Here is a 23,092-nt window from a genome sequence, read left to right as displayed (position 1 = left end):
CTTTCATCAGTCCACAGAGTACAATGCTACATCTCGCTGCAGTTAGCTGTGCTCTGTGTGCCCTTGGGGAGATCACTGGTGTCCCTGATGTGTGCGTGAGCTGGTAGACTAAGTGTAATTTCCCAAGCTTCTTCAAAAGCAACAATATAGTCTCATGAGCCTGCCATCCGCTCAGACCAGTGTGTGTAAGTATGTGTGTGCATCTCTGTATTTTTGGTTATTGCTTGCAGATTGGTCCATAAAGCGGAATTGTCTTGTAAACATGTTTTGTGATACATTTATTGCCCTTTTTAATGGCCTCTTGTTTTCCAAATGAATGGGAACATGTATCAAGCAAGAACACCTTTTTAATTAATTAAAATGTTTAATCACAAAATAAATTATCAAAAATTGAACAAACTATTTTTCATTTTAGTTTCAAAAAAATAATATTCCATGGTCATACAGGATGGGGTAAACATACTGCATCACCAGGATTGGACAAACATCATCAAAGGGATAGTTGAACATTGAACATGAACATTCTCTCATCATTTACTCACCCTCATGATGTTCCAAACACAAACAGAGATGTTAGGCATAAAAAAAGCCTCAGTCCCCATTTACTAGGGTTGGGTGATATCTAAGAAATATGTTCATGATATTATCCGATTACATCGTCAACCTGCCTGCCGAGGGATTGGTGAACGTTCTTGCTTTACTGATAGTGACTAATAGGCTACATATTAAGATCTAAAGACAATTATAAATGTAAACATGATAATGATGATGATGATGATAATAATAATAATAATAATAATAATAATAATAATAATAATTTAAATAGAAATACATTTTAGGATCAAGGTGGACATAATTGTCTTTTTATGATTTAATCACACATGTATAGGCTATTTATAAAAAGAACCTGCAGAGTTATGTTCACAATGCATGTTAAGCGTGAACAGATCTGTGGAAATAAAACAAACTAAACGTGAGATGGTCTGATGTAACTTTCAGCATTATTCTTCCAAACAGTTTTCAGGTGACTGGAAAAGAAAAGAAAGAGTGAGAACTCTATACATGCGCATGTTCCAGAAACACTTCCGCTGCACACCTCTGAACAAACAGTGCACCAGAGAAGTGCAATGACAGCTTTTCTTTAGACTCTTCTTTAAAATCTGATAAAGCATACTTCTTCAAGTGCCTGTCTTTGTGTGTAACAGCATTTCTTATCATATGTCATTCGAGACGTCTTACAGTTAGCCCGCCACAGTGGCTGGTAGATGAGCAAATTTACCCGCCATGCGCATGATATGGGCTACCTGCATTTTGCGGGTGCTAATTTCATACCATGTACTGGTATATTTGGAGACTTCCCAGCTCTATGGTTTTGTAATTTCCCGATGTTGTCGATCATCGTCTGTCAATGAGTGTCACAATCACATCGGGATATTTGTCCAATTTTGTCAATATCCGATAACATCGTCCTATCTTCCAGTCCCTCCATTTACTTTCATTGCATATTTTTCTATACCATGAAAGTGAATGGTGACTGAACATTCTGCCATAAATGTCCTTTTTTGTTTCACAGAAGAGAGAAAGACATACATGAGGGTATTTTCATTTTGGGGTGAACTATCCCTTTAAGACTGTGATGTAATTGTAGGGGGTGCATAAAACCATTGTATTAAAAATCTGATTAGTGTATTATACCATAAAATGATTAGTATATTTTGACAACTGACAATTTCCCAGATGTTCAAAATCCCTAAACCGAGACCAAAATTTCTATCACTGACTCCTCTTAAAGCTTTCAAGCTATGTCCAATAAATCTGGCACAGACCTTTCCTGTTCTGGAATAATGTGTAAAGTCTTTTCTAACTGATCGGACTTAAAGGGATAGTTCACCCCAAAATGAGATTTCAGTCATTGTTTACTCACACCTGTGTTGTTATAACACCATATGACTTTCTTTTTTTTTCTTAACACAAAGGGAGAAATTGAGAAAAAAATTGTGCTCAGTGATGTCATACAATCGCAGTTTATGGTGATCACCTCTTCAAGCTTCAAAAGCACACAAAAGTATAATTCAGAAGTCCAATAAATTATTCCACGAGACTCATGGTTGTTATGAGAGCATTCGAAAATCAAACCAAAATCGAATGTATTATTTAGTGAAACTGTTGACTGACTGTTGATCTCCTCTTCGTGTTCATGAGACTGCATGAGAGAAGTATCTGTCATGAGACGGGGCATTCATTTTGTTTATCTAAAAACAGGTCCGCCTCAGTGATATTAACAACAGAACACAACACAACTGAACACAAACCAGAGAACAGAACTTACTAAATATGTCTGATGAGATGAGTTTGTAGTCTGAGAATAGATGCATTTCTATGCCCGGCCTTATTTACTTGAAACGGAGTTCTCAATCAAACTAAGAGAGAGAGACAGAGGAGCCTGAACACAGCCACAGTCACACTGTGTCCTTACATGACGGCAAACGACACATTATAAAAGGTATATTTTCTATGTTAAACAGTGACAACTAACGGTATATTCTGTCGATTGCTTGGTTAATATTTTCGGCATCGCACGATTCGCGCCATGTAGCCCTGCTGGCTGTGAACTGGCACGGATCTAAAAACTTTCTCATAATTGTATACTGAAGCCAGCATCTCACTAGCCGGTTAAAAAATATTTAATTTTGGCCATGAATGTCACACCTGAATGCTTTCGCTGAGGTATCATTCTTTTCAGTCGAAGGTCTATCACAAATGCTCACCCATTCAGAATGGAGAAAAGCCATTCCCATCACCTCTATCTCAATGTTTAAGTGAGTACTCCATTTCAAACAAATGAGGCTGGGCATAGAAATGCATCTATTCTCCGACTACAAACTCTTCAGACATATTTAGTAAGTTCTATTCTCTGGCCTGTGTGCAGCTGTGTTGTCTTCTGTTGTTTCTATCATTGTAGTAGACCTGTTTTTAGATAAACAATACGAGTTGTCGCTTGAACGCCCAATTTCGCTCTCTTGCGGCCTCATGAACGTGCAGAGTAGAGCAATGGTCGGTCAACAGTTTCACTAAATAATACATTAGATTTTGGTTTGTTTCTCACCAAACCTCATTGTGTACTTTCATAACAATTGTGAGTCTCATAGAATAATCCATTAGACTTCTGAATTATACTTTTGTGTGCTTTTAAAGCTTGAAGAGGTGGTCACCATAAACTGCCATTGTATGACATCACTAAGCACAACATTTTTTCACAATTTCTCCCTTTGTATTGAGAAAAATAAAGAAAGTCATAAGGGGTTGTAACAACATAGGGGTGATTAAAAAATGACTGAATTTTCTTTTTTGGGGTGAACTAACCCTTTAAGGTTTTCCTATAGAGGATGATTAAAAATCCCATAGACTTACATTGATGGAATGTTAAAAAGGGGCAAATGGAATGTTCAAATTCAAATTCCAACTGACAATTTTTTTTTTATGGAAACAAACCCACACAAGGCTTTTAATATGCTTTAAGTTTCTCTCTCTCTCTCTCTCTCTCTAATTGATGGTATAGCTGACTGATTTATGTGACAGTCTGTCGGAATATCTATCTAGATTGCTAGCTATTGATTTATCTTACTGTAATGTACGTTTAACCATAACATTTCTACTTCTAAAACTAGTTTAAACTTTCAGACAAGCCACTCTCAGGTAAAACCTTGAGTGAGGACATTTTCAATGTTTCAATTAACTCTTTTCGATTGAAGAATAGTTAAATGGTTGAGAACTGTTGCATTATGAGGCATCAGAGCAGACTTTACCTGAGATGTGGTCAGAGTTAACAGTATGCACCACCAGTGGATGATGCACAGGTCTCATGTACTGGGATTGGACAGCCATGTGATTGACATGTCCCGCGGCCTCTGAGCTGTGAACAATTCCGATCTGAGGGGGCGGAACAAACAGATAGTGATTTATAGAGACAATTGTATGCTCAGGGAGAATGAAAACTTAAACATGATAGTGGAATGAGATTAGTTCTAAGAAGCTTGAAAACTAAAGTATACTGGAACACAGCTAGTCTCAGCCTCAAACGATGTGTCCACTGAATAGTAAATAACCAGTTGATTCACTTTACACAAAAACTGGCCAAATCACAAGCTCCAAACAGACCGTTTGACTGCTATGCAACATCTGGGAGTCAAGGCGCACAGTTTTTTTATCAGCCCAAGAAGGAACAGTTGTGTTTACAAGGTAACAAGCTGCTACAGTGCAAGCTGCTTTCTTAGCACTCCTAAGGAAAATATAAATCACGGAAGTTGCCAGACCTTCGGTTGGAAGCACTGACTCTTTGAAAAATGAGTAGAACTGTATACTCTAATTGTTGCTGTTTTTTTTTTTTTTTTTTGTTACATCTGTGAAATAATCAAGACAAAAATTATAATTTGCAGAGACTGCTGCAACATTATTGGAATGAGCTAGAACTTTTATCCACCAATCTATTACTGCACTAACATCAATATCAGATTTATCCACCCCTAAACGTTATGTAAAGAGGAAATAAAAAGTGGTCAGATGGTATCTTCCAGTCTAAGTGAGTGGTTCTTGGCCAGAATAAGCTGCAATGCGGAGCATACTTTATGCCTTCTAATAAAGAGTCTGGCACTGTTAGACTAGCGCACAGCTAACTTTTAAGTATCAAATAGTCCAAAAGTTCAAAAAGCAGATGGAGTAGAATTGAAAAGGAGGATAAAGTGAATGGATGGCAAAATGAAATAGAAGCACTGCCCAGTACGAGGGCCAAATCTGACCTCCAAGTTGAACTCATTGCTTGTGTAGCGTCCATTCAGTTCAGAGCAACTGAGCCGGAACCTTCTCTCGGACAGACTGCCAGTGTTCCAGTTACGGTACCTCACCTGTCTGATGGCCTGTTCATAATGTGCCATGGAGTCCACACCTAAGACCGAAGACAGACTTGTATCAGAAAGCTTACATCTATTCAGACAAAAGAGCTCTGGTGTATTGAAAGACACTCAAAATGATGTCCCTGGAGACCAGTGGAGGGCTTAGTCCTTCTCCAATAAATGTACCAGACACTCTCAAACTACTTTACAAAATGGCCAGTACTTTATAAAATGGCAAAAGTGATTTGAATTTTTCTTATAAAAAAAGCCCAATGTACACTATGATAGAGGGAGAGATCTGTTAAAGGATCCGATCAAGATCTGGTTTAAAGCATTTAAGCTGAAAACATAATAGAGGGTGACTTTAAAAGATCAGAGTTTTTAAAAAAAAAAAAAAAAAAACAAATAGAAATGATGTGATTTTTTTTCAACTAAATATTTAACATTTTATATTTAATAAATATTTAACATTTTATAAGGAGATTTACATTTCCTTAATGCTAAAGGTTAGCCTCAGTCTCAGAAAGCATGCCTATGGAATACCCACAGACTGAGCTGGTAAAATATCCATTCTAATTGGCTGGATGCAATAGGCAACTCTTGTGGTTATTTCAGTTCATCAGGTAAAACATTTTGTTTAGAAGTAACACGGTGCACACCTCTGAGGAAAAACTTGTTGAAAACGATTTTTATTTTTGTATTTTTTTTAGATTTGCCAAAGCTTGCAAAGTTTATGGCATTGAATCTTTAAAAGAAATTAAAGAATTCTGTTTGAAGCAGATTATGTGATTAAGTGATTATTTGAATGAGCAACCATTTTGTTGTATGCCATACCAGAGTAAATACTACAAATAATAATAATAAAAAATTTGACCATAGCTTTATGTGTGCTAATGATAATAATAATTATTATTATTTAATAATGAATCTTTTAGTCCACTAGCACCAGTCCTAACACCTAACAAAGTAAGTGTATAGCCCTGGCTTAGGCTATGGAGGTAGGTTTTGTTGCATTTACCTTAAAAATCTGTTTGGGAGAACATTTAACTCACTTTTAGCACCACAATGTTAACATTTCACCTCGAAACTGCAGTGATGCGTGTAATGAACCACATAATTTAATTTAGCAAAAAAATTGTTGCCACAGTCACGTAATTTTCATTAGATCAGGCTGAGATTTTGACTGAAAAATCTTAACAAAACCTATCGTATGGCCTCAGAAGACTTGGAATTTGATGAACAAGCTGCATAGATTACTATTTTTATGCAACATTTGGGTCCTTTTCTAAGCTTTAGAGTAAGTCACTATCAATTGCAATAACACTGAAAAGACAGACTGGGAAATTCATTAAAACATCTCCTTTTGTGTTCTGCATAAGAATAAATTGTAACACTATGAGGATGAGTGAATAGTGTGTCGCTGAGTTTTGGGTGAACTATCACTTGAAGACTTTATTTCAAATCAGTGGCATGTTACAGCAGTTAAACAACTACAGATAAATGACGATCTAAAATATGTTCTACATGGAGCATTCATTTTAAAACGAAGAAGCTGGGAGATGGAAAGCTTTAAATAGCTGTGAATAAACAACAAATGAGAGTGCTGAGTTAATGAGGAGTAGAGTATAAATAAGATTATGAGAAAACAGGTTTCAGGTCTGGCAACAGATGGCTTGTACAGTAGATATGAGACATAGAAGTTGACATAGAGACATACCATAAATGGAGATGCCAGAGGTAGAGTTGGTGGCGTCCAGATGTTTGCCTAAGAGAGAGCTGTGGTGAATCTCCAGACTCTCACGCTCCAGGTCCATTTCCTCTCCGATCACGAGCACATCACAATAATCTAGGTTATGCATAAACTCCAGAACACCAGGTCTCCGGGCTATACACACACACACACACACACGTTGGTGCAGCTATCATTATGAGGACTCTCCATAGACATAATGATTTTTATACTGTAAAAACTACAGATTCTATTCCCTAAACCTAACCCTCACAGAAACTTTTTTGCATTTTTACATTTTCAAAAAAACATTGTCTAGTATGTTTTTGTAAGTGATTTAAATTATGGGGACACTAGAAATGTCCTCATAAACCACATTTATAGCATAATACCCTTGTAATTACCAGTTTTTAACCTAAAAAAAAGTCCTCGTAAACCACTTAAACCTGTCCACACACACACACACACACACACACCCTTATGAGGACTCTCCATAGACATAATGATTTTTATACTGTACGAACTATAGATTCTATACCCTAACCCTACCCCTAAACCTAACCCTCACAAAAATCTGCATTTTTACATTTTCAAAAAAGCATAGTTTAGTATGTTTTTTAAGCAATTTGAATTATGGGGACATTAGAAATGTCATAATATGTCATTTATAGCATAATACCCTTGTAATTACCAGTTTGTAACCTAAAAAAATGTCCTCGTAAACCACCCAAACCCGGCCACACACACACACTGTTACACAGGCACATATATGTAGTGGCAAATATATGACCTCCTGCCGTGTCCACAAACAGCCATTGACTTTGTATGAATTTAATTTCGATGATTTATTGTTTCACTACCCTGGCTCTGTATTCGATAAAAGAAACCGGACACTTTTGTTGAACTTTAAATAAAAAAAGAGGATAATAAAAAACAATTGACTCAGGGTCAGTGTAATAACCAACAGACCAACAGCAGGCATTTATAATCTTGATAATAAGTAAAAGACTAAACCATTATAAATAAAACACAGTGTGGGGAAATCCATGAGACGAAAATTCTGTGAATATACACCATTGTTCCAACATGCACACAACAGGTAAAATGTGCAACTGTGGCACCTCTGAAATAAATGAATGCATAAGTGTGGGATTATGTTAATATATGAGCTGTAAAAGAGAGTCATCTTTCACCTATGCTGAGGGTAGTGTCGGTCTTGGTGACGGTACTAATGATGTGTATGTCCTTGAACAGGGCCACCCCACCAGGGGCTCGGAGCTGAGCCACGGGCCAAACCAGCCGCTCCACCCCAGTGATGGTGATCCGAGGTTCGCTGGGTGGCAACACCATCACCATCGCCTTTATGTCTGGAATGGAGATGCATGTGTCTTCACCGAAACATCTGCAAGGTGGGAAATGGAGAGGAAGACCAGAGTAAGGATATGTGAGATTTATTAAGGGTAACAAGGAAGGTTTGAAACTGCAGCATAGGGCCGTCAGGTGACATGAAAATCACTATTTTAAAATGTACATTTCAACTAAAATGTCACATTCAAAGCTGCAATATAATAAAATAATCATAAACAACCAACAGTTAGGCTAATAAACTACAGTGGTCGCAAAAAGTATTTGGACACTTATAAATCAATGTCAATGCATTAGATACATAGAAAAATAAAACCAAGTGACATTTATTTTCATAGATTTCAATAAAAATTTTGATGATTTTATATATTCGCTAAAAAACAAAACAAAAAAACTTTGGGAATAGTTAAAACGCATTTGCAAAAATGGCGAAAATGAAAAGTGAAGTTAGTTTTGAGAAAAACTCTAGCATTATTTGTCTGCAAATGACACTTGGACACTTTAATTTCTAATTAATAATATTTTCCTACTTTTTAAAATTCTTTCTAATGCAATGAAATTCATGCATTTTCATATATATGGGGCATAATAGTTTAAAGGCCACTGTATATTATTGGGCAGAATGATTATTTGTTTGTGATTTCTATTACTATAAATACATATACAGTTAATTATTTTTTTAACAATGTTGTTGCCGCTGTTTTTGAAAAGTAATACGCCACTCTTAGCCATGCATTTCAGTGATTTTACCACAGTTAAGGGGCACTGCATCATGTCTAACAACTCCAGATGATGGTTAAATTACTGCACAGCATCTTGTGGTTTAAAACTTTATTTTACATTTGAAAGGTCCACATTTAACAGCACGGAGAACACCCTTACAAACTTTTGTGTTTGGACAGTTGTGGCTGACTGTTGTTTATTACAGACTGACATCGTCAACGTCAGAACAGTCGCACGTCTCAGGTGAAATCAATCAAGGGGTCAATTAATGATGCAGCAACATGTCGTTATTTAAGCTCATGTTGATCAGAATTAAAATACAGCATTTATATTTTATAAAAGTTTTTTAGGTGTTATATTAGAGGGATAGTTCACCCAAAAATTTACTTACCCTCATGCCATCCCAGATGTGTATGACTTTCTTTTCTCTGCAGAACACAAATGAAGATTTTTAGAAGACTATCTCAGATCTGTAGGTCCATTCAAAGCAAGTGAATGGTGGCCAGGCCTTTTAAGCTCCAAAAAGCAGATAAAGTCAGCTTAAAGGTAATCCATAAGACTCCAGTGGTTTAATCAATGTCTTCTGAAGTGATCCAATTGGTTTTGGGTGAGAAATATACCTCTTTTTTCACTGTACATCTTGCCTTTGCATTCTCTAGGCATGATCATGAATTTTAAGCTTGATTACAATTCCTACTGCTTGAAGCATGTGCAGAGTGCTAGACGGTACTATAAGAAGTGTAATCGAGGTTGAAATCATGATCGCCAGAAAGACTACTGTCAAGATTTATAGTGATGAATTAAATACAAGACAAACTGGATCACTTCAGAAGACATTGATTTAACCACTGGAGTTTGATGGATTATGTTTATGCTGAGTCAAGTCAAGTAATTTGTATTTGTATAGCGCTTTTTACAATACACATTCTTTCAAAGCAGCTTTACAGAAAATAATGCTTGATCTGCTTTTTGGAGCTTCAAAGGCCTGGCCACCATTCACAGGCACTGAATGGACCTACAGAGCTGAGATATTCTTCTAAAAATCTTAATTTGTGTTCTGCAGAAGAAAGAAAGTCATACACATCTTAGGTGGCATGAGGGTGAGTAAATTATGAGAGAATTTTCATTTTTGGGTGAACGATTCCTTTAACAGCACGAATTAAATGCAATTAAATGCTCTGCTGTGCAGTGAGAGTACTCTGCTATTCTATTATCTACACAGTGTTGCAGAAGTTACTCAACAAAGTAATCCACTACAGACTACTAATTATTTTATTTTCTCTACAATTGTAATCACATTTCTTCACTGATTAATTCATGAAAAAAGTAATCACATAACTAATTTAATTACTTTCAAATTACTTTCTAAAAACCACATACAAACCTATAAAAACAACAATGTGAACGACTTCTAATTGCATGAATTGAACACAATTAATAAACAGCCTGACTAAAGACAATTTAAATATATTTCTGAAAATGCAGTTTAAATGAATAGTTCATGTTATTCTCACATTATTTTAAACCAGTATAAATGTATTCTGTGGAACACAAAAGGAGATGTTGATAAGGCCTGACATCTTTTATGTTCCACAGAAGAAAGTCATACAGATTTGGAACAATATGAGGGTGAGTAAATGAGGACAGGGCTTCCATTTTTGTGTCAATTATCCTGTTAAATAAAGTCTATATTTAATTTAACAGAGAACCCTTTGAGATTTTTGCCAGTACAGTGAGAGGCACTGGCACTCACTAACTCTTTTCAGTTGAGTGTTTGGACAGCTGTGGCTGACTGTAATTTTAAACTGTCTTTGTCAACTTCAGCACAGTCGCAGCTCTCAGGTGAAATCAACCAAGGGACCAATTAATGATACAGCAACATGTTGTTAGTTTTAAAGCAAGAAGATTTTGAAAACATTTCTGTGAAATTGAGTGTGCCACTCTGCTTGATGCCATCTCCTTCCGACGCCAGCTGAGGAAGTTGGTATGGCAGAAGCAGTGTTTATTAAGACAGAGGCACTGTAGCATGGCCTGCAACAGACTCAAAAACAGACCTGCTGTGGAAACTGGAGTCCCTCCAGTTTCATTACAGCTAGTATGCAACAAGAGCAGTGAAATTAAAGTGTTTTAGGATTAACAGGGCTCCCTTCTCCCAATGCACTGAGTAATTACTCTTTTTCAAGGCTGAGCTTTAAAGAGCACTTGTTCAATTACTAATTCATTTATTTACTCGCCTGCTAATTAAGAACTATCTATTTGTTCGAGACAACAACCGCTTTTCTGCTACCGTCGCGGATGGAGTGATGCTTAGCCGTGCTCGAGCGATGGTGTGCTATCTCCCTGAGGTAATTCCTCTGTAAATGCCTCACCTAAACACTCTCCCTGAAGTCACGGCAGAGAATGGCCTTGAATGGGAAGGGTGCAAAACTGTGTGGAACCAACAAAACAATTACTTCTAATGACCGCAGTAAAAATTACTGTGCAAAGTTTGTGATGCGTAAAAGTGGGTCTCCCTTTGGTCAACTGGAGCTACATGCTAAAAGAATAGCCGAGAGCACAGTCCCTCATTAAAATCTTGTGAAAAAAAAGGAGCGACAATCTCTTTTTATTTACGGGGCTGATTTAAGGATATTGGGTGCTAGTCTCAGCCAGGCTTTGGCTATTACAAAAGCTATGGCTCACTCTACTATCGACCAGATAAGTCTGTTCTTATTTAGGAGATTCTCTTCACTAATGCACACCAGGCAAGTGTATAAGGCTCTCTCTCTCCTTTTATTTAGTCTCTCTTTCTCACATTTGGGTTTGTATCACATGAGTGCGATTGGATAGGTTTCATTAGATTGCTGTCAGACAACAGAATCCTTGTGTACCCCCTCCCTTGACAATCAAATGGGCACCTCTATTGGGGAAAGGAGACACACTGTGTATATAACCAGGTTTTCAAAGCTACAGCTTGAACCACAATTAAATACAAGAGGAGTGTGGAATTTTAAAAGTGGGCAAATTAATCTAGTTTTCTTTTATTGAATGAAATACTAAAACTTTTAACCTTGCGCCTTGCAAAATAATTTTTTACTTGGCTTGTAGTACATATCATGGTTTATAAACACTTACTTTCTGCCCAGTTCCTCACACAATGCTAACTTATGATGTCAAAACACTTTTAGGTTAGCACATGCTGCTAAGGTGATCCATTTGAATGTTTGCATTACATAACAAACCACATTTACAAGCTTGTTTGAGAGCAATCAAATTGCACTGTAGCTCAACTGAAAGAGCGTTGCACTTGCAATGCAAAGGACTGGGGTATGAGTCCTGAAGAGTGCCAGAGTTGACACATGAGTGGAAAATGCCATCGAAGCACCATAAAATCAGGTGGCTGCCTCAGCAATTGCGTATTTCATGTCACATTTGCATTTTGTGACACTATCATTTAGATATACATTTAACGTTTAGGGCAAAAAGGTAATTTGTGTTGATTTCGATAGAGCATTACCCTTAAAAAAACTCATCTGTTTAGAGAAAAAATTTACCACACATGAACATTTTGTCCCAGGGCCTGTGAATGTGCTGGCCCTGTACTGACCAATAAATAAGAATCATCAAACCATCATCTCCTACTCTTACTGACTTGAAGTGCATGATAGTAAACCCTCTCAGCTTTTTATTTTGTGCAAGGATGGGATGCTGATAAAAAATGGATAGCTATAGTGGGAGATAAAAAGAGAAAGAAGCTAAGATTTAAGCTTATGGTAAACAGAGGTAAAATACTTTAGGACAGTAAACTGTGTAAAGCCTTTGCATATTATTACAATGCTTTGGATGTCACATTTACAGCTGGAGCACTGCTCTGCATCATTTTCTTTTCTCTGTGCAGTGACACTACTCTGCTCTTCCATGATATACTAAATCGCATTTGTTCTCAAATGGGTCGCAGGTCTGTTCTGACAGGGTCGCAGACAGCAGGGAAAAAATGCAATGCTAAATTAAAATAAAATGCACCTAACTAAAAAAATCATGCATAATTAGGAGAGAATAATAAATAGGCTTTTTTTTTTTTTTTTTTTGTGCTGAGATGTGTTGTCACATGCTGACCTATGCTGTGTCATACTGTATAATGCTATCTTTAATTATGTTTTGTTATGTTGTGCTGTTTAGTCTGAGTCTCTGACACAGCAGATTCTCTTTTATTGTGGCCTTTCATGTGCTCATCAGCTCCTCTGAAAGCACTGCAGTCATCTCCACCAGCTGACCTGTCCGTTATCAGAACAGACCACAGAGGAACACAGCCAGAAAACTAGATCGTACAAACACTCTCTCTCTCTCTCTCTCTCTCTCTCTCTCTCTCTCTCTCTCTCTCTCTCTCTCTCTCTCTCTCTCTCTCTCTCTCTCTCTCTCCCAATTTTTCAATTTAAATTTTGAAGAACTTTATTAGCATGAATACACAAAACAGATAATGACAAGACAAAAAATAATAATAAAACAGTAACAAATAATAAAAACAGAAAAATAAAATAAGGTGCCAGGTAATTAATACAATAAAAAAATATAATAACAATATACACTATACAATTAAAATAAGCATTTAACAAGACATTATGAACATAAAAAATAAAATAAAAAATACTGTGCCCGAAGTACATTAAGGCAGTGATTGATTTCTGAGGATGTGCAGCTCAAAAATGAATTTAGCTGCAACTGATGCGTGATTGTCCTCCCCCAGTAACACCTGCATTTGATCTGTTTCTAATGAACTGGAAAACTGTGGCATGAGGTTTGAGAGTTTGCCAAAGTATTTCTCTCTCACCTCTGTAAATTTCTCACAGTGAAGGAGAAAGTGTTTCTCTGTCTTGACCTCACCAGTGTCACTGTGAGCAAATTCGTTCTTCCTTTGGAAGCCTTGTTTGTCTGTGTCTGCCTTTTTCTATGGCCAGACTGTGATCACTGAGCTTGTATTTGGTGAGGATCCATCTCTGTTTTGTATCTCTTACAGTGTAGAGATATTCTGCCAGATTATACTTTCTGTTTAGGACCCATTAACATTCCAATTTGCTTTGGTTTTTACTTTCATTTTCCCAATGGTCCAAATATGGATTTTAGCTTTCTTTTATAATTTGGTTTAATCGGATTTGGTTTTGTTCAGCAGTGCTGGTCTGAAACTGGTGTTTGTTAGTTGTTAGTGGGTTTGTGAGTTTCAGAGCCAGCTAACAAAGGGGACTGATTTTAGGCTTCAACTCTTGGGTTTTAAGGGCTTCATGTTGCAGTGCGTTAGGGGAACTTGAATTTAGGTGTGTCCAGAATTTGAAGGATCGTTTTTCAATATGTATAATTAGTGGGTATCTGCTTAGTTCGGCCTGGCATGCATTAGTAGGTGTTCTTCTCTGAACTCTTAGAATGTTTCTACAGAGTTCTGCATGCAGGGATTCTATGGGGTGTTTGCATATAATGCTCTTCTAGCATTCTCTTTTAGTGCATTCTCTGCCAGACCAAAAGCTCTTGAAGTACTGATTTTTAGACCGAGGTAGATGTAGTGTAGGGTATGTTCTATTTTAGTGTTTCCCAGAGTGAATGTGTATCTGGATTCCTGCAATCTGGCTTTTTTTTCTGGAAGATCATATTTTTAGTTTTTTTCAAATTGACTGCAGGGCCCAGTTCTGACAGTAGATCTCCAGCAGGTCCAGGTGCTGCTGTAGCCCTTGTGCAGTAGCTGACAGCAGCACCAGATCATCTGCATAGAGAAGAAATTTAACTTCAGAATTATTTAGAGTAAGACCAGGTGTTGAAGATTGTTCCAGTAACACTGCTAACTCATTAATGTAAATGTTGAACAGAGTTGGGCTCAAACTGCAGCCAAGTCTCACTCCACGCCCTTGAGTGAAGAATTCTGTTCTTGAGCCTGTTGTCTGAATACATAGATTTGATTGCGTCATACATTTTACCTCAATGCCAGATTGTAGAATTTTACAATATAGACCATCGTGCCAAATGGATTCAAATGCTTTTTTTAAATCAACAAAACATGCATACATTTTGCCTTTGCTTTTTTGATGAACGTATTGGTTGACTATCGTGTGTAGCGTGTGAATGTGGTCGGTGGTGTGGTGGTTTGATAGGAATCCAATCTGGCTCTTACTCAAGACATTGCGCTGTTCAGGATACAACAGAAAGTCTTCCCCAGATTACTGTTCACACAAATGCCTAAGTAGTTATTCGGGTGTAATTTGTCGCCACTCTTATATAATGGGTGTATATAGAGGGTGCCCATACTCCAGGTATCAGGAAAGTAGCCAGTTTGCAGAACCAGATTAAACAGTTTTAACAAGGCCTTCTGCATTACTGCAGGGCTGTGCTTCAGCATTTCTGTTATAATGTTGTCTAAAGCACATGCCTTTCTTATCTGCTAATCTGATAGTCTAAAGGGTTTTGGTTCTTTTTTATTGTAGATTCCAATTGACTTATTTTGCATGTTTTTCTGGTCAGGTGTGAGATTTTCTGGAGAAATTTCTTTGAATAAATTTTTAAAATAGCCTTTCCATAATTCTCCGTTTTGTATGGCTATATTCTGGCTGTGTTGTTTATTCAGACTGTTCCATTTTCCCCAGAACTGGTTATCATTAATTGAGTCTTCAATTTCATTAAGAGTGTGGTTTATATGTTGTTGTATTTTGTGGTGTATTGTATTTTTATAATTCCTGAGTGCTTCACAATAATATTGTATGGTTTCAGTTTTGTGTGGCTCTCTGCGTTTTTGGTTGGAGAGCTGTCTGAGTAGTTTTCTTTTAATTTTATATTCTTTATCATTTATTTGTTGTACTGTGGAATTTACATCAATCTTGTCAGCCATAAACTGTGTTATTTTAAATCTATTGATTAGGTTGGACATTTCTTTGGAGCTAATTGCACTAAGGAATTTGGACTCACATTTTGGGGACCATTTGTATGTTGGGTTTAGTTTGAACAGATTGCTGGGCTCTTGGTCTGTTCTGTAGTGTTGAATTTTCCTTAGGAACACATTAATTTGACAGAGGTCTGATAAGGAAGACTGTGGTCTGACAGTGAATGCATGTACACTACCGGTCAAAAGTTTTGAAACACTTGACTGAAATGTTTCTCATGATCTTAAAAATCTTTTGATCTGAAAGCATATGCTTAAATAATTGAAATTATTTTTGTAGACAAAAATATAATTGTGCCACCATATTAATTTATTTCATTATAAAACTAAAATTTAATAAAAAAAAAAAAAACGTTTTTGAAACTGATGACTTGGACCAAATAATAAAGAAAAGCAGCCAATAAATGCCCAACATAGATGGGCACTCCTTCAATACTGTTTAAAAAGCATCCCAGGGTGATACCTCAAGAAGCTGGTTGAGAAAATGTTAAGAGTACATTTCTGCAAATTCTAGGTAAAATGTGACTACTTTGAAGATGCTAAAATATAACACAGTTTTGATTTATTTTGGATTTTGTTTAGTCACAACATAATTCCCATAGTTCAATTTATGTTATTCCATAGTTTTGATGACTTTATTATTATTCTAAAATGTGAAATATATATATATATATATATATATATATATATATATATAATAAAGAATGAGTAAATGTTTCAAAACTTTTGACCGGTAGTGTATGTAGGAGGTGTCCATGTCTGTAATGGCATAGTCAACTACACTAGCCCCAAGAGCTGAGCAGTATGTGAATTGACCTAAAGTGTCCCCTCGGATCCTACCATTAAGCATATACAGACCCAGGCCTTGACAGAGACACACAAACTCCTTACTGTTTTTGTTGACTGTACTGTCCGGATTGTTCCGTATTGTAGTGGTAGGGGTTAGATGTATGTTGTCTTTCAGTATGTGGTTATTCCCATGGGTATCTATAATGTCAGATTCTGAACCTGTCCTTGCATTTAGATCCCCAAATAACATCACATTCCCCTGGGACTGGAATTGGCTGGTTTCTGTCTGAAGCTGATCAAAATGATTGTCCTTTTGCTGTATGGAGACTCTGATGGAGGTATGTAGGCTGCATAGATGTAAAGGTCCTTATCACAGCCTATGATGCCTATTTTGAGTTTAAGCCAAACATAGTTGAGTCTTTTTCAAGATTGATAGATTGTTTTTTAACATCTCTTAGTACCAAATGATAACCCCACCAGAGTCTCTTCCACATTTCACGTTACAGTTTTAAGTGATGGCAATACAATTTCTCTGTATCCTAAAGGGCAGTGACTGTCCACATCTGATCTGCACCATGTTTCTTGCAGAATCATGAAGTCCTGGTTATAAATGTTTTTCAGAAACTCTGGTTTTAAAGTCCAAGAGCTTACAGTGAAAGAAGTCATTGCAAATTAAAGTGAGGTGTTTTGGTGGTCCAGATGGTTTATCCCAGTATTCTACAGATGAGATGTAGATTATGTCTCAACTCTGTAATGTCTGAGGAGTCAATGTGTATTTTGCCCTTCACTACATCAGCATAAGTGAGCTGCTGTGAATGTGGAAAGGGCTGTGCTGTTCTGTTAGGTGCCTCCTGCTGTTGTGTGTGAGGGCCAATGTTTGTAGGTTGACTGGAGCTGGGCTGAGAGGTGTTTGGTTGGGCTTCAGTGTGTTGTGGTCTGGTTGGTTATTCTCTTCTTACTGGAGTGTGTCTGGTTTGTGGGCCCCTTTGTGAAGCTGAATGCTGGTTACTGCGATGACTGCTGGAATTTGTACGCCGATGTTGTGAGGGTGCAGATTGGGAATTTCTTCCGAATGATTAATATTTTAGGTCTTACGCTCTCCTGGCTTAGATGCACATGGTCATATGCATCCTCAGTCGTTAGACTTAACGACTTAGTCGGCAACATTAATGGCTGTAAGGCTGGAACATGCAGCTGTTATCCTCTGGTTGACACCATTGGTCAGGTCAGCAGGGTAGTCCTTCCTGTGTAGCAGGGTGGAAATGGTGATGTTGGCCTGCGGAAATTCCCTGCAAGCCTTCATAGCCACTCTTACGACACAGTCTGGAACTCTTTCCCTCTGGGTAATGAGGTAATTTGTTCCTGTGTGGATGATAATGTTCTGTGGGTTGTGCAGAGTGGACTGACCGAGGATTTGTAATGTGCTGTTGGTTGTGGGGCACCAGAATTTGCCATCCGTGTGTATAGGGAAGAGCTTTTGGTGGTGCAAGAATTTGCCATTTGAGTCTATGAGAATTGCTGTTTTTGATGGTTGTAGTTTCCAGATTTGAGGTTTCCGAGAGTGCTGTGTGGTGTGGTGAGGGGTTTGACGATTTTGTGTTTGAGGAGGACTGCTCTGAGCTGACTGCGTGACAGTGCCATCACTGGTCTCCTGACTGTTGTCTGTAGCAGGTTGCTCAATGTGTCTGTGAGTCTGTGGATGAGCAACTGAAATTAACATTATCAGTGGTTCTGCTTAAGTTTTCATTAATGCTATAGTGTCTTTTTCCATCAGGTCTTTTCTCAGTTTAGACACTTCATTCAAATTATTGTTGTCTTTTAGGATATTTTATATTTTCATCTCCAGCAGTCCTATTGTGATGCTGTATTCTTCTTTAAAAGCTGTCTTATTGTGATGCTATATTCTTCTTTAAAAGCCTTTAACTAATTTCTTAGATGTTGAGAAGTGTCAGTTTCTTGGAGTTTGCTTTATTTGAATTCAGTGATTTCCATTTCCAGTTGGAAAAGGTACTCCTGAATGTGCTGAATAGAAACTGTTGATTTGGGTGTGTGTGGGGAGAGAGGGGCAGTTTATGTGCATGAAGGTGAAGCTGTGACCTCCTCTGCTGCTGTTGCTGGAGGGAAAGAAGACTTTTCCTTCTCAGCTAGGACTTTTAGTTCAGAAACGTCTCTCTCAAATTGCTCAAGTCTTTCCCCTGAATCATTACAGTGCAATTGTGATACAGGTTGATGTTGAACTTTGGTGTAGTGCCCAGATACAGTTGTCTCATGGCTTCTATTTCCACCCATTTTAAAGTCTTTAAAATTGGGGCAGAGTGCTGAGTGCCAGGCATTTGGGTACTCGGTATAAAAGAGTAGGTCCGTTTGTACTCTTATGTCATTTATTTCAATGAAATCTGCTCTGAGAGTTTCTGGGAATTAACGGATTAATTAAAGAGCACCTATTATGGTTTTTCAAATATTACCTTTCATGTAGTGTATTATATAGCTGTTTGTGATGTAAAAAAGTCTGCAAAGTTTCAAAAATCAAAGTGCACGAAATATGGAGTTATTGACACCCAAAAGAAAGAACCGATTCTGAACACCTGAAACGAGTCGTTAGTAATTCCAGACTTCCTTCCTGTACTAACCTACATAATTTGGTAACAAAAAACCCGCCTCTGGTCTGTTTACATGTAGAGCCAGTGCACGCTGTTAGCCTGTTAGCTGTTAGCCTCTGCTAACCGGCTAACTCACGTTATTGTCAAACTACATATAAACTTACCACTGAGAAACATCCTGTTCTCGTCGTGATGGTGATTCGGGTTGATCTTCCGATGCATCATTGTCGGACTCGTGCTCAAATTGGTAAGGTAAAACAGAAATTTTTTCAGACGGAGCTGAAACTCAGATATGATAGTGGGCGTTTCCTTTCCGACATGCGCTGTAAGCGGTAGACCGACAACAGACTGGGACATCTGACCAATCAGAGCAGAGTAGGCTCTCTGAAAGGAGGAGTTTAGAATGAATCCTTTAGAATGGATCATTGAAGGAGTCGTTTTTGACACTGGGAAAAAAAGGTAATGCTGCAATTTAAATTATAGCAAATTAAAGTGTTTTTTGACCTTGGATGCATGTAAATCTATTGGATGAGACCTTTAAAACCACTGCTGACACTTTTAAAAACCATAATAGGTGCACTTTAAGTTTTAAATTCTTTCTTGCAGTCTTACTGGTTCAATCGTCAAGGTATGTGATCCATTGTCACCTTGATTGCTTTAGGCCTTTAAAATTTAGATAGGTAAATGTGAGGCTATCGAGACATCAGAATTTGTGATTGGATTAGCCGTTCTTAGACTATTGGCCTCTCAGTGTGCCATTCAGCCCTTCACACCTTCCACTTTGCACCTCCAGAAAAAAATCTTCAAACATAGGTTAACTCTCACTTTGTTTGGTTTCCTTTTATGCATTAAACTTAATTGTTTATTTCCCTTAAGTTTCCAATATTTTAGTCTTTTAAAAGTACTGCACACTGATACCATCAGATTGTCAATGTAGCTTCTCTGTTGGCTGAAGCTTTATTTCTGGTGTGGTCCCCCACCCCCCTCTCTCTCTCTCTAAACAACACTCTTTGCATGCTGAAAAGAGTTGTGGCTTGATGTGAACTCTTGTTCTGCAAAAATCTTGTTAAATGAACAGTACATGAAAGATTTATTCACTCTAATTAGCAGGATACATTTTCATGCTGGTTCAAGCTGGTTCATGCTGATTAGTGATGGTTCTGTACTTGATCTAGTTGGTGGACATGGTCAACTAGCAGAGTCTTTCTGTTGAAGCTGGATGACCAAGAAAGTCTTGCACATTTCATGCTGAAGACCAGAACACAACATAATCTGGTAAGCAGCATTGCTGATATTTTGCATCCTCTCTTATAAAATCCAGGGATGGGTTTCATTGGGCATGTGGGAATACGTTTAGGGTGGAGTAAGACTGCATTCAGTATGGTGATGCAGTGTAAGACAGATGTTATCAACAACCCCACTGGCTCATCTCTTAGCAGTGTGCTATACTGATCAGGAAAAGCAGTCTGCTGCTACTCAGTTTTCACTCATGAACATCTATTTATGTTGTTATTTATACTGCTTTTGCTATTGTGATTATAGAAAATAAAATTATAATCATAACACATTTACAGCACCCAGCACATTAAATTAACCTCTAAGATGCCAACTAATCACAACTTACTGAAAAAAATAAAATAAAATAAAGAAACGATGAATAAAAGGAAATTAAATTAAATTAAACCACACTTCAAATCAATATGAATGTATTTGAGTGTTTCTTCAGCTTCGGGCACTTTCTTATCTCAGGAGGTGATTTTTTTTTGGTAAATTATTTTTAGTGATATATTTGGGCACTATCATATCTCATGAGGTGATTTTTAGTATATAGTATCCATTTCAGTTATAATGAGACCTTAATATAACAAATATATATATATATATTTGTTATATTAAGGTCTCATTAAAACTGAAATGGAAACTTTTTACCATACACAGACTTTCTATATTAAACTATGTAAATCCATTACAAAAACTGATTGTCTAACTGAACTATGATAATCTAAACACTGACTGAAATAAACAAACCATTTCAATATTTATTGTGGGAAAATTATTTCTATATATTTTTTTAATATATTAAACTGTCCCACAGTTGTGGTGTTATTTCCACCACACCAAACAATTTTGTAATATTTCTTATTTATTTTTTTGCTTTCAAAAGTTAGTGTACTTCTTAACCAGGTCAACAACATTGTCAGTGAAGTGCATATTTATTGGGCATCTGTTCCAGTCAAGCTGTAATTTTGCCAAATTACGCAAAAAGTGTGAACATTACAAAAACATTAAAAATGTCATTTCTATCAGTCATTTTCACCACAGAATTCCATTAAACACAATACAAATTTTGAGATGAGGTGGGAATTACACTCTGGTGGGAATTTTCATGACGTTCAAAAAAAAAATTACCCTAACCCTAATGCACGTTCAGATCTGACTCTCATAATTTCACAATCCTGCCATTGCACAACCCCCCATACTTATTTTTTTTCCACTTTTTAATGTTGTTCACATTCCACTTTCTGTCAACAAAATGGCAAAAAGGCCAAAATATAAGAATTATAAGCTATTTAGGAGCTTATGTTTTGATTTTTGAAGAGAATGTTATCCCATTAAGTGCGGTACTCACTGTACTGTGGTGGTTATGTGAAGTTTGCGCAGACCGGGAGTGGGAAACTGCCGAGAGTTGATGTAGGAGACTTTGGTCATGGCTGTGTTGATGCTCTCCAAGTCATCTGCTTCCATCACCAGCACTGACTGAGCTGGATTGAAGTGGAACTGAGAGGGATCAAGAGAGTATGAGAAAGACTGAGTCATTTTCATAATAAGGAGAAAAAAAACGTAAAAGCCAAGGCAGAGAATGAACGAGTCAACACATTTCCATATAAATGAATAAACGATGGCTGTGGATTGACTGATGTCAAAGGATTCTTGAATACATTTGCAGGAGATAATAGAGATGGGCAAAAAAAAAAAAAGAAGAAAAAAAAAGCCTATAATTTCTCCATTGAAAAGCTTTGCAAATGTGTGCATGAGAATGCTTCAGTGTGAAAGAGAATGTGCCACATTCAGTATGTTTGAACTGTACCTTTATGCCTTTGCCTAGACTCTCTAGAGAGCTGATGTCCAGGCCCTCCTTACAGGCCTGTAAGCAGGAGATCACCTTTTGAGTTGCAATCTTCCCTGGCCGGATTGTCAGGCCTGAGAGGCTTCCACGGAAATACTGTGTGAACCGTGGGGTGGTCACCTCTCCTCCTATAAACACCGACAAGCACACACACACACACACACACACACACACACACACTTTCATATCTCCACCCATTTTTGAAGAGAGTGAAGACGCATCCTTCTATGCAGATGATAACCCGCAATCCTATAAGTGTGATTTATCTAAAGAACAAAAATGGCATCTGACAGAGTGGTTGAAAAGTTTATAAATCAAATTGCTATTCTATTTCTATTGGAAATAATGAAAGCACTGAAGTCATTCAATATTTGCTTGGTTTTCTCTAAAGCCCACTTGAATTTGTTCTAGATCATCAAACACGAAATGGATGTAATGGCCTTGGAAGCCAGTCTGAAAGCAGTTTACTTTAAAGGTACCTTCATACAAAAACAAGAGAGAGACAAAAAGAGAGAAAGGCCTGTACCTTTTAACACATGCTGTTTTCCCTTCCTTATGCCTGACTGATGAGCTGGCAGATTCTGAGAGCCTAATGGCTTCAGGTGCACCCAGCACTGTCACTCCTACTGTCTCACAATGAGGGTATGTGCTTCCATGCTTAATTGCTTATGATTTTTTAATTATTTAGATGACAGATGTTATCAATTCAGTGTTATTCCACAGATGAAACAGCAGAGGATCATTTGCATTCTCGTGTGTGCTCCCCCTAAAGGACGAACACGCTAATGAGACTGTAGCCTTCATATGGGATATAAGAGCTGTCACCGCCATAACTATCTGTACTGATCAGGGGTGGCATGACAGACAATAATAATAAGCAGCCTGAGCCCTGAAGACCAAGGCACAGTTATAACCTAGTTATAAGTTATGCGAAGGAGCATCACAATCAAGTTAAACATAACTTTATATATATAT

At 37.4% G+C, this 23,092-nt stretch overlaps 1 protein-coding gene across 1 annotated transcript in view; it reads right to left on the bottom strand.

Annotated features, from left to right (window-relative positions):
- Positions 1-23,092, bottom strand: part of LOC127440529 (calsyntenin-2-like) — a 367,240-nt gene that overhangs the window by 4,671 nt on the left and 339,477 nt on the right. Inside the window, exons 10-15 of the mRNA XM_051697174.1 lie at positions 22,079-22,245; positions 21,620-21,768; positions 7,812-8,020; positions 6,607-6,774; positions 4,797-4,942; positions 3,807-3,930 (exon numbers count right to left, since the gene is read on the bottom strand). Coding sequence (XP_051553134.1) covers positions 3,807-3,930; positions 4,797-4,942; positions 6,607-6,774; positions 7,812-8,020; positions 21,620-21,768; positions 22,079-22,245 — 963 coding nt within the window. The remainder of the gene's footprint in view (positions 1-3,806; positions 3,931-4,796; positions 4,943-6,606; positions 6,775-7,811; positions 8,021-21,619; positions 21,769-22,078; positions 22,246-23,092) is intronic.

Source organism: Myxocyprinus asiaticus, chromosome 5 (assembly GCF_019703515.2).
Source record: "Myxocyprinus asiaticus isolate MX2 ecotype Aquarium Trade chromosome 5, UBuf_Myxa_2, whole genome shotgun sequence".
Lineage (NCBI taxonomy): Eukaryota > Metazoa > Chordata > Actinopteri > Cypriniformes > Catostomidae > Myxocyprinus > Myxocyprinus asiaticus.
The sequence above is the reverse complement of the archived record's forward strand: the minus strand, read 5'-3'. Positions and strand labels throughout refer to the sequence as shown.